The sequence below is a fragment of the Passer domesticus genome, chromosome 11 (genome assembly GCF_036417665.1).
Source record: "Passer domesticus isolate bPasDom1 chromosome 11, bPasDom1.hap1, whole genome shotgun sequence".
Classification (NCBI taxonomy): Eukaryota; Metazoa; Chordata; class Aves; order Passeriformes; family Passeridae; genus Passer; species Passer domesticus.
The window spans coordinates 13,340,834-13,353,838 of NC_087484.1; the positions used below are offsets into that span (position 1 = coordinate 13,340,834).

General features: G+C 40.1%; 1 protein-coding gene across 1 annotated transcript in view; it reads left to right on the forward strand.

The window, feature by feature from the left end:
• Positions 1–12,899: 12,899 nt before the first annotated feature.
• PLOD2 (procollagen-lysine,2-oxoglutarate 5-dioxygenase 2) overlaps positions 12,900–13,005 on the forward strand; it is a 47,175-nt gene continuing 47,069 nt past the window's right edge. Inside the window, exon 1 of the mRNA XM_064385797.1 lies at positions 12,900–12,999. Within this exon, the coding sequence (XP_064241867.1) occupies positions 12,915–12,999 (85 nt within the window). The 5' untranslated portion in view covers positions 12,900–12,914. The remainder of the gene's footprint in view (positions 13,000–13,005) is intronic.

Sequence of the window (13,005 nt, forward strand, 5' to 3'; positions counted from 1 at the left end):
ACCCTGAAGACATTCAAGACTTTGGGGCTGCTTTGACCTTGGGGTTTAGAGCGGCATTTTACTGGTATTATGCATGACCAGCACATCAGAACAGTAGTGTTTTCTAAGTGAGGTCCTGGCTGTATGTTCCTGCTCTGAAGTGTAGTCCTGCTCTTGTGGAAGTGCACAGTTTCTCCTGAATGTGGGGAATTTTTTTGGCTCAATTTGAACAGCACAGCCTCCCAGGGTATCTCACCTTGCACGAGCATTTTTTTGTGCTGGTCTGCTTTGTGTTTAGTTATAGCCTGCTGTACAACTGAGCTGTCATGTACCTCATTGAGGAGCTCCCTCCAGCAGTCTGTACACGCTGCAAGTTGTTCCTTTGGTTCTTTATGATCTTTCTCAAGCTCAGGCAATATTTCAGCCTCAAGTTCAGTCTCCTGCTCTTACTGTGGCTCTCTCCAGCCACTCAGAGCAACACTTGCTCTGGGGAATTTGAACAAAAGGAATCCTCATACTGAAAGAGTGTGTAAGTCTGGCAAAAACTTACACATTACCATCTAAATCCTGCCTTCCTTTGATCTGCAGCCAATCTTGCTTTTTAAATTTTTTGATCCCACTGCATATGGGGACTGAGGCACACTGTTTTATTACCTAGTTTTTCTGAGAGCAGAATTTGTGGCTCGTGGAAAATACAGTTCTTTCAGCAGACTGAGGCTGAGCTTGCTGACACTGTTGATGCCTGTATTCTGCTTGGTGCCAGATTGGGACAGAAAAGAAATACAAGCAAAGTTGTTCAACACAGACAAGGGCTCACTGTGCCCTGTCCTTTCCACTGAACAAACTTTGGAAAGGCTATTAGAGGTGGTAAGCTAATATTACATTGCACCAAGAATTAAAGCCAGCCATTGAAATGAATAAGAACTTACCTATGTGTTGCAGAACATAAAAAAATAAGAAAGAAAAAAAAAAGGGAAAAAAGAATTAGTTAATGTGGTAGTGGTAGAGAAGAGAGCAAGACAGACTAAGGCAAAATCTGTTGAATAAATCAACAAAATTTTTGTACAGTGGTTGTGCTCCATTTATGGTGTTCAACTTTTTAAGCAATATGCGTAGCTGAAGGAAATATTTGTGCAAAATTGCATATTAATGAAAAGGAATGAAAATAAGTTAAAAAAAATCAGTGGTTATGCATGCTCTGAGGAACATACTACAATTCGATGCTACAGTAAAACACCAACTAATCAGCATCTCTTGAGCTACAAATAAGAAATCTTTTCAGCAAACTGTTTTTCCTGGGGATTTACACTTCAGTAATTATGTGGTGAAACTTAGCAAAAGCCCTCACTATCAGAGGAAATCAAAGAAAGTTTGAAGAGTGAAGTGTGCACAAGTGAATTTTTATCTTTTCAGAAAGAGGTAATGAGGTGTAAACATCTGCAAAACACATTTGACTTCAAAATCCTTTGAGTCAAGATGGGTAAAGTCAAAGGCAAGGAGCTGCCTGGTCCAGAGGGCACCTAACACCACTGAAAAATCTCTGCATCCCAGCCCAGATCCAGCCAGAGCAGTATTTATATCTAGCTACAGATATACAGATTTTTCACTATTCTACATTTATAATTAGAATTTGACTATTTAAAAATGCAAATATACCTGCTGACAAAGGGAAAAAGCAAGAGAATGATGCTAAAAATACCAGGGCTTGAAATCTCAGCTGAATAATCAAGCTGCAGTCTGGAGTGACTGTACAAAAGAGCATGATGAGAGCTTTCTTTGGAGGTGTGCTGTCTGATTGCAGGTAAAAATTGGAAAACTGTTGCAATTCCTGAAGCTTCATTCCTTCCCTGAGACTGTTAGCTTCCACCCCAGGCAGCTCCTGAGCTGTCTCCCTGCAATTCTTTTTGATTCAGGTGCTTTTTCTTTGGCTAGGAGGAAGAATAAGGCATTTTCCACCCAAGATGCAACAAGTGATGCTGTCTGTCCTTTCGCTGCTGAGGTAAATCTGTATTGATAAAGAATTTGCAAATGCCTTCCTACAAACTCCCACAGCAATTCTAGCAATAGCTGATGGCTGTTAACAGGCTGTCAGCATGGCATCAACAGTTTACTTTGCTGAGGACCAAAATGTTTTAATTTAACACATGTTTGTTTTTGGCTGTAATATGAGTGTATTGAAGAGAAATGCAGTGAGTGTGACATTCTGGTCAGAACACCTGATCAAGTGTCTCTTCTCGTGTTAAAATATAAGAACTATAATTTCTTTCTCCCAAAAGAATAAAAGCAGCCAGGTAGAACGATGAGGATGCTCCTGTTAATCTAGCAATTTTGTGTTTAAAGTTTTTGTATATGGTGGAATTCTCTAAATAATTATCCTGGAGTTAATGATTATATTAGACTTAGTTAGACAGTGCCCTGTTTGTTGGAGATTTCTGTGACTGTGGAGCAGTAAATGAGTTTCTTCCAAGTCCCATCAGTTCCATGCTATTAATGGAGCAGATCACAAGTGCAAAAGATTACACTGGTTTAAAAGTTTACATATGCAGCTCCCAAAGGTGTTTTGGTGCAAGATTAAAAATTCATTTGATAAATTTAAAATCTGTAAAAGTCTGGAAAGCATTCACATCCTTAAGAGTAGCATTCTCTTCCTCATTACCAGTGGAAAGGTGCAGGGTCCCCTACAGCGCTGCTCTAGGGCTGTGCAGGGGGGCTGAGGTCCCATTGCCAGTGACACCTGCTGTCCCCCAGGGACCTGCCATCAACAGGCACCTCAGGCACAGCACACATGGAGAAAAAAAGCATATTTTCTAGTACCTGCTTTCTGCATCTTTGCTTACTGCCAAATATTTTCCAGTGGGTTGTGGGGACACCACGTCACAGAGAAGTGTTGCTTCCTTGCTTTCATCCACCCACCATCCAAATTAGGTGTTTTATAAATATTTAATCACCAAAGTATCCAAGTCTTTGCCCAGTCATGCTCTCTGGTTATGGAGCCCCAAAATGATGGGAATCACAGGCTGAAGTTTGTGTGGAGTTAGGAGTGAATGGACGAATTCAGAATGAAGCCTCCTCCATAATGACAGACTGATAAATCACGTCTGTTTTCCTCTACAATACAAAGAGGGAAAAAGCAAAAGAATGACCTAATTTAGTCATGGAGACGAATGGTGTGACAGGAGAGTGTTCCTAAAAACACACATGAAATGTAAATCCTCCTTTCCTGTGAGTGCCTGGGCAGCAGTTGACTTCTGTGACTCACTTTAAAGAAATTCCATGGGAAAAGGTTGGGCTTTCTCTGGGATGAAAAGAACAAGGGTAAATGATATAAACGGTGATTGTAAAGAAAATTCCTGCCTAATATCCCCTGTCTGCACTATATGAAAAACAAACACCGCCAGTAAAGTTTTGACTGCTGCAGTAAGTTCCTTGTCTTTGGAGAGGTGAGGAGGACAGGCTCCACAAACAGAGCTGCAAGGCTTTGAAGGTTGTCTGGAGAGTGCAGATCCCTTTCAGAAGACAAAAGGAGTGCATCTCACCTGAGATTCTTGGTGTGCTGACTGAGGACTGTGGACATTTAGCCAGTAGCTTTTTCCTCACTCCAGTTGGTCATTGGTGTGACGTGGAATAAGCCACAGGGGAGTCGCAGCCGAAACAACTTCCCCAACTGGATGCAGGGAGAAAGAGTCAGAGTGGAAAAAGTGTGTGGCTGGCCTACGTGCAGCTGAGTTCCAGCTCACAGTGTCTGTTTATGGAAGTTTATATTCAGCTACATCATCAGCTGTCTCAATTATAGTCCTAGAGCATAGGGGGAATAAAAAGCTAGAATTATGTTTGAGAACTGGAGAATTATTTGTAATAACTCAACAGAACAAATGTATATTGATAAACAGCAATCTGGGCTGCTCATGAACAGCAGAAGGAAAAGATGAAGAGCAGGATTAAATGGCCTGGTCTTACTAAAACAACAATAATCTTCATTTTCTCTCATACTCATTTGGAAGAAGACACATGAGGTATCAGGAACAGAAACAGGCTGTCACTGAGATTTTGCAGAAGCCTGACTTTAGCAGTGGATACATTTTCTTGAATATCTGTTATTTAGAGGAGTTTTTTTCCTGCCTTTATATTGTCTTCAATAGGTGTTGGAAATTGTGTCATTATGCTCTCTCTGGTTTTGGTAGGTATTTGAGCAGGGTCCAATTTAAAGATTATATTTTATTTTGAAAGCAAGTGATTTCTATTCTTTAGACTGGAAGTCTGGGGATGTTATCACTGTTACCTATTGGGGGGTGAACCTTTAAACTGGGTAACATGAATAGCCTGTGGCAATAATAATACCTCACAATAGCTTTATACAGTGATTTGAGGAGTCCTGATGGCTCAGTAAATATTTAGTAACAGTCTTAACATCATCATTCAAACTGCTAGCCCCCTGCTAGCCCAGGTGGTGCTCAGTAGGATTTTGCAGGCTGTCAATACTGACTGTCACTACACTACTGTGCACTGTGTCTGACTCCTCTCTGGAGTCAAACAATACTGTATTTACCAAATGGATACCAATAACAAAATCTAATTAATAATAACCTGCTAAGATTACTTAATGATCCTTCTGAAGAAAGATGTTTACTAAATACTTTTTATCTTTGAAAAACTTCTGTCAAGAAGCATCCTGAAAATGAGGATACATGAAAGGGAAATAATAGGATAATAACTGATATAAAGGGGTTTTTTTGTTTATAATTTATATCACATATCTCTGGTTAGAAAGATTTAGTAGCTTAACACAAATGTTTATGTAGCTTTTCCAAGCAGAGTAACAAAAGTAGTATTACTGACCTCAGTATTTCCTGAATCACATGTACAAATCCCACTCTAGGAACCTGAATGCAAGTAAAAATCAGTATTCTCACTACACGTGGGGAGCATTATAGCTGAGCCACAGTGAGTTCTGCAATCATATTTTCAGCTAAATTCCAAATTGTAGCAGGCAAAATGTAAGCACGATGGGACAACCACATTAATAAGACTTTCCTGTATGTTAGGGTTTTGCAGAGGTGATAATTTGCTAGATAGCTGCCTGCCAGAGTTAGATACAGGAACTAGAGGTTTTTCCTTATTTCATTCTGGCATTATCAAAGAACATTGTTAATGTGTAAATGTCTGAAAGGCCAGTATAGCCTTACATTGGTACAGGGATGCAAGGAAAAGGAACTTGTGTCAACCCCTTTTCTTTGCCATGACAACAATTGGGCTTTTTCCTGGCCATTTAGTAGGAGTCTCCTGGGGATGTGTGCTCTGTGCCTACCGAGTGTCCCTCCTCCCTGAGGTACCCTGGAACAGAGGCTGCCTGCAGTTTGTCTGAGGCTACTGTTAGGCTGAGTACTGTAATTTTCAATCTTCTAAACTCTACAAAAGTCATTTTGGCTACAGCATTTTATACTACACATATCCTCTTGATGAAGTGAAAAAGGACTGAGGAGGAGGGAAAAGCAGAACAAGACAGAGACCAGGTTTGTCAGCACCTGCTATTCAGTTTATGTGCCATTTTGGCCACTTTCTTAATTCTGCCTGGAACTTTATGAGCAGCCATTCAGAGTGCTGGGGTACTGCAGGGCTACCTGGGACTTCTGCTGTTTATCCATCACAATTTTCTCCCCACTCTGGAGGATATTGCTGCCTTCCAATACATAAAGTTTGTTTAGGTTTTTTTTTTTAATGGAAAAAGGAATTTCTTTCCATCATGTTCCCTAATGCAGAATCAATCTGTATGTTGCCTTGAACACCACAGGCTTAGGATTGCATGGATGTGAACAGCCAGATCATCCCTGAAACTACCCTCCTAAAGCCAGAACCAAATGTACTGCCAATGTCAGGTTTTGCCAATCTTGACAAGTCATCAGAATTATTTTAGAGACTTCATCTTCTTGAGCATCCAAACCAAATAAGCACAAATTGCAGTCTCTGAATTCAAAGTAGCCATCCTCCTGGATTCTGTTGAGTGATGTGCTAAAAAATAATTAAATTTCAAAATCCTTTGAAAAGAGTTCTCTTGAGGTTCTGTTGGAAGTTCTCAATTTATTTCAGTCTCTCTATGAGCAGTAGACAGGTGAGTTGTCCTGAACACAGAGTGGATAACATTCATCAGAACTGTGCTGCTATTCAAAGTTTGCCTCCTCCGTGCCCCTTTCTGTGTAAGCTGAGAACAGTCAAGCTCCCAGCCTCAAAAAAAAAAAAAAAAGGATGTGTGCTTTTGCTCTCTAGCCTAAAAAACACAATTGAGAAGAACCATTGAGACTGGATGCATTTCCCTTTCACAGTACACAGGCTGTAACCTAACACTCTTTTTATCCCTCCAGTAACTCCTGGCCATTTCAGTGTTAAAGCTCTGAATCTGTTTTGCTCTCACACTTGCTTGAGCAGCCACTGGGTGAAGTGATGGAGTACACAAGTGTGAGCTGAGATGCCTGCTCTGCAGAGAGCTTTCTAGTAGTGATCTGAACCTACCATCCCTTCATATCCCCTGCTATCAAATAAAGCCATGTACACACACAGTCCAAGATGGGAGAAGAGGATGAGGAAAAAACTCTCCAAGGTGTAAAGCTCCTAAATGTTTCTGAGTTTGAAAGCACGCTCCTCTACTGATTGAGTCATGAGATTTTCTTGCTTCCTTGCTTGTGCCAGGGACACTGCTCACAACCTCAGCTTTCCTGGTAACTGTATTTAACTGTTCATTTAAATGTGCTATTTTTACTCCTTATTTTTATTGGCTGCCACCTTTTTTTCCTGTAAAAGGTTTTTTTGTCAAGAGGCAAAATAGTTGGGTATTGAAAAGCCATATAATATTTTGACCAGCCACTAAATTTAAAAAAAAAAAATCTGTGGTTCTTAGCTTTCCTTCACCTTTCCTGAGGCTGCTCTTTCACACACTGCCTGCTGCAAAGTGGGAGCTGAAAGGCTCTGTGGAAAGGGACTCTGAAGCAGCAAAATAATGGCCAGTCCATCTCCTTTCTTTTCTCTCTTGAATATAGTGCTCCAGAAATGCTGCCAGAAGTTGTTTTCAGGCCATCTGGGATTCCTCATTTGCATCATACAGGAAGTAGGAATAAGACTAATTTAATGGCAGTTTTGTTATAAATCAAACTAAATTACTAAAAAAACCAACTACCTGTCAAAATTAGGACAGCAGTTTCTATTTACCTCAAACAAGTCAGCTGGAGAGAATGAGATCATTGTGGATAGACAGAACAGACATAAAACTCCCAGAGCAGGGGAAGAAGGAAAAGAAATTTTGACCAAAACCATTTCAGTAACGGAGGGTAAGAAATCTGATGTCTTCCCGTAGGGGAATGCATGGTTCTCTGCTCCAGTGGTTTTTTCAAACTCTCACTCTAGAACTCTTCTCTGGTTTTCTGAAATCACAAAAATAGTCAGCTTTAGGGGAACTATGTAAAACACACCATGAGCTCCCCTCCCCTGTCGATCACACACGTGTGACACCCCTCAGCCTGCTCAGCACCACAGGCTCACTTCAGTGGAATGCTTCTGCAGTGATGGGGTTTTGACAGACACAAAACTCCAATCAAATAGATTCCCAGCTCCAGAAGATTTCTTAAAGGCTTTTTTTCTACTAGTTTCTATTAATCCCATGCAGCAAGTGTTTAAAATTATTTTTCTTTTTGCCAGTTTTCTTGAATGTTGTTTCCTTTTCTATTATATTCTTTTCTGCATCTCCAAACTATAACAAAAGCAACACTTTAGTCATGTTGATTAATTGTGCATTTCAACACCTCTCATTTGAGGCTGTGGGAAGGATTTTATAGTTTATTGGGTGATGGGAGGGAAATCTTTACAAGATCAACCATGACCAGCAGGGATTACTCTGCAGGATTTAATTCTCAGTTTCTTTGCTTATATAAATCACATAAAAATGAATGCAATGGAAGTGAAAGATGAGGATCAGACCTTTGTGTCCCCCAGAAGCAATACCAGAGGACTAATGCATCTGGTTTAAGGCCAGATCAGCAGGATTAACACTCTTATGGCACTCACTGACCTCTGTACCACAGGATAGGCCCTTGAGGCTGGAGCAACCGTGTCCTAAATGCTAAAGGATGAACCACAGACAAAAACTTAGCAGGGCTTTTCATGGGTATTCATGTTTTGCTGCTCCCATCTCAGTAAAAGAATGCAACTCTCCTTGTAATTTCAAAGCCACTCGTTCAATCTCTTTGAGTAATTATGGGATGACAGCCGATTATACCCTGGAAATGCTTGCTAGCCCTATTAATCTTTTGCTCATATGGGCTGTTTATAGCTAAAATTATAAACGAGTGAATGCAAAGTAATTTCTGATTGGGTGGTTTCGGAAAGAAACCCTGACTCCAACCCAAAAGGTTCCCCCAGTGCCCCACAGTGAAAGGTGCTGAGCATCCCTGAGGAGCCCTTGGCAGCTCTTGGCCATGGCTGGATCACACCCACAATCACACCACTGGGGCAGCACCTCAGAGAAATATTCTGGTTGAAAGTGAGGTTAAATTAAAGGGAGGCAACCAAAGAGAAACTATTTTAAGAAAGCAAGACTAGAATTTCAGTGCCATTTAGCCCGATTCTTTGGAAATAATTTGTCTGTGGAGGAGTTCTTATTAGGGTTGAAGTACTTAGGAGGCCTCGTTGCAGGCTTGCACACACACACTAAGTCAGACAGTCTGATGCACGGTTTAATGCCAGATGGACTTTCACATCCCTATTGATATGTTTTTTTAAAGAAGAAAAATTAATTATAGTTTAATGCTAGTGTTTCATTGGCTTGTGGTCAAATTTAAACAACTTCAGGCACCTAAACTATATCTGAAGAAGGTTTTTTCCCATGACTGACAAGGAGATTTTATTTTTTAAAATTAATTTGGAATGTCAATTCCTATTAGTATTATTCTGTAATAGCAAACATCTATTTTCAGCTATCCCTGACTCAGGTAAAATAATGATATGTGTTGAATTTATAATTCAAAACTGATATCTTCATTTTAGAAATTACACTGGGCAAATAATTTAACTGGAAAAATTGGTATGACTTACTATCTCAAAGGTCTTTCACAAATCTAGTTTCAAAAATGAACTCATGTAACTACTTTGATTAATAAATTAGACCCATTATATAAGGAAGAAGTCAAAACCTTTTATTTAATTTTATAGTTTATATCCACTTGACCCAGGCAATGAAATCACTGCTGTGGAGTTACTGCTATAACACACAGAGAAGACAAAATTTATGCAACAAGAAAGACATTTGAGAGGAAAATCTGGAATAGGAGACGAATTAATTTGTTCTTATAGCAAATAACTAATGACTGATGCTATTGAAAATACATGGGGAATATCTGATTTTGCCCAGACAAAACTTTATTATCTGTTACAAAACTATGATCCTTATTGAGGTTAGGGACTTGGGATCCTTGCACGATGATTTTATTTTATTCTTGGAATGCTGCTGCTGGGGAATTGTTGAAAATCTCTTCTGTCTGTGGCTTTCCACTCATCAATTTTGTTATTTGTCTTTTGTTTTAATTAATATATAATGAATATTTTTAGTATTATAAAGTTAGGGAAGGAAGTTCATGTGACCAATGCTTCTCCATTTTAGCATTTGTGGAAAAGGTAATCTAGTGGGGCTCCAGAATAAAAGAATGGTTTTGAGGTCTAGATGCAAGGTGAAGTAAATTCAAGGAGAGGAAAAGCACTGCAACTGCACACACTGGCGAGATGAAGAGTAATTAGAGGATGTGAAAAAGGTCTCATAAAAAGTTCCTGTGGTTTAGAAGGCTTTCTGCAACAGGACCTCCCTCCCTTTGACTGTAGTGGTGGGCTGGTACTGCAGTGAACTGCCTCTGTTTCCATTCCACGTGGCATTGGCTACATGCATTTTGAAATACAAAATTGGTGGTGGTTTGGGTAAGATGGGTTTCTAACCTCATGATAATTTCCTACAGGCAATTAGGAGAAAGGGAAAAGGAGGTACAGATGGGCAGATACAGACAGGGAGCTACTGAGACCCTAAAAGAGCTCTCTAAATATCGAGGAAGAGCTACTGAAAGAATTAGGGTTAGAAACAATTCAGGAAACTGTTGTCTTCTGCAAAGGTCCTGTAGAATTTTGTCTCAATACTTGCCAGCTGAATTTCAGATATTATTGCTGAGCTGTTGAAAATGCACAGGGTCTGAAAATTGCTTTACACAGTTACTTTTGGAAGTGAGGACTGCTTGCAGTTGCTCTCATTCTTGTTTTTCTCACTACTACTGTAGTTTTAGGACAAACAAATCCTTGGGCTCCCACACTCAAGGCCTCACAACTAAAACTCTCTTCTGTCCTCTACGCCTACTTGACAAAACATTTCTTATGAAGAAATTGCCTTGTTGCAGAGGGAAGGAAAAAAGGCTCAATAAAGTAAAAAAATCAAAGGAACAAATAGTGAGAATAGCAAAAATGTAAGCCTGTTCGTTGGAGCATCTATAGGAATTGCTTCAGGAGTTAACTTCTGTAGCTTAACAGGCATACTTGGATATTTCACTCAATACTGCCTATGTTATTCTTTAAAATTGTTTTGGTTTGAGGGTAAGTTTCAGCTTAGGAGCTCTAATATTTAAATGTTTTAAGTGTTGCAGATGCTACACCAGCAGTACAGTTCTGAAGCAGCCTGCAAAAGCATCAGGAGAGCTGAAGACCCTGCTAACCACCAACTGCCAGTTCAGGCCTTGGAGTTGGTATTTGTGCACAAAAGCAGCATTTCCAACCCAAGTGTCTGTGAGAGCAGGGCAAGAGAGAGCCCCTGGGCACTGCACAGCTGGTGCAGCTCAGCTCTGGAGTTTCACAAGCATTTTCCTTTCCATCAGCCAATGTCCGAGTGAAGCCTCTGGGGGTAGGAGAAGTCTTGACCACATCTGTCACTTTGAAAGCAGTATTTTGGGTAGCTTTCAGCTCTGTTTTCTCTCTGGGGACAAAGCTTGCATTTTCTAAGAACAGTCTAAAATTGAAACTGGCCTTCAAGAGACCATGGAAAATAACAAGAGAATGCGTAAATTTCTAGTCCAAGTCTGGGCTTGCACTTACAGGTATGTGCTGTGTTTATATCACAGTCCCCTCAACCCATTTTCCTCCTACTTTAGAAATCTGTCTTTGCCAGCTATTTCCTTTCCTTTCACTGTTGCATATTTACAGAGTTCTTTCACCAATTCTTTTCATTCTTCCCTGCTACTGTTTACTTGTAGGTTTTGATAACAAAATGCCTCTTAAGATTCCTCTTGGACACTCTCTCCGCTTTATGCCCATTGGTTTCCACCTAACAGAGCTTTTTCAGGACCTGTGTATTTTCTCTGGTGAAAGCAGCTGCTTATGGCTGTGATTTCTCAAAGCACTGGGTATGTACGTGACCATCAGCCACTGATTTTACTCTCAATTCTAGGGGCTGAAGCTTTGTCTGATTTCCATTCCATCCCTGGGAGCCATGACATCATCTCCATGGTATTCTGAAATTATACCCAATGGTCCTGTTTTTTCCTCTCAGACTTTATTGAAGAAATCTGTGATTTCTTTCAGGGTTGATGGTACTGAGTGTGTTCTACATGTCTTTAGTGATTTATTCTCAATGAGGTTGGTTTTTTGGTTTTTTTTCAGCTTTGCAATTATACTTTCTATCTCTCAGTACAAGTGTTACCATTAAACTGTTCTGGATCTGAGGTAAGATTTGATCTGTTGACAACCTCTTTTGAAATGCTTGTTTGAACTGTTTTCTACCTTAAAACTACAGCTGTGATTAACTATTTTTTTCCATCTTCATTTTCCATTAGCCAAATTTCTTGAACTTTTTTTATTGAAAAACCAAACCTGAAGATGGATGTACTTGCAGGATCATCCCAGTCATGGCATTGCTCACTTTCAGCTAATGTGGTGAGGTGATCAGCAGCACTGGTGCTGCTTCTTGGAGTGAGCAGAGCCTGTTCATGGATGTGTGCAGTAATGTGGTCATACTGTCTGCATTCACAACATATTTGTTCTCTGCCTGGAAGAGGTGGGAGGAAAAAGCACATAATGAGTAATTTCCCAAGAACTGGAGGATCACTCTATCAATTGCATTATTACATTTTTAGTTCCCAGCTGCTGCCTTCATGAGGCTCTATGTTGCAGATGCTCCTTCAGACTAAGGACCCAGTCTTTTTATTTGGTTTGCTCTCCATCCCTGCTGACTGTGCAGTCAGACCCAGAAAGAACAAGCTCTTCCAATTAACCACAAAGGCATCTAGGAGACTAATGCAGGTTCTGGTTTCTGCCCCGGTTCCAAATAACAGCACGCACTTAGAGCCAGGCCAAGTTTTCCCTTTCTTTCCCCCTTTTTATTCTGTTCTCTATAGGTCCAAAAAAGAACATCTGTTAAGCCCATAGTGACATTTAGGATAAAAAATGAGGTGTCTATTTGATGATTATATACGTGGAACTCAAATACATGAATCTTACTTTCACCACTAATTTTTGTTTTGGATCATGCCTTTGGTCTTCAAATAGTATTTCCAAGGTGTAAATCTACACTGATTCCAATAGGTTGACAGCTGCTTTTAAAATTTTATGTCACTTTTAAATATTTATGGTATCGAATATGTTTTGCATGTCACTTTTTAACATTTATAGTATTGGATGTGCTTTTTATGTCACTTTTAAACATTTATGGTATTTATTTGAATATGCTTTGTATCACAATAAGAAAAAGAGTGAAGGTGGGCCAGTCCACTTCTTTATCATCACCGAGCTTGCCTGCAGCGGTTTTTTGGCTATTATTTAATGGTAAAAATGTAGCAGTCTTGTGTGTTTTGATTAGACAAACGAACCAAGTCAGCTGAATGCTGAGGCGATGGAGGCTTTGACAGACGTGTCCTTCTCCAGCAGAGCGGATGGGCAATGCGCTCCCCATGCCATCGGGGCACACAGGCGGAACGGTCGCGTCGTTTCCATGGGCTCACGGCGCAGCGCCTCCAGGTACTC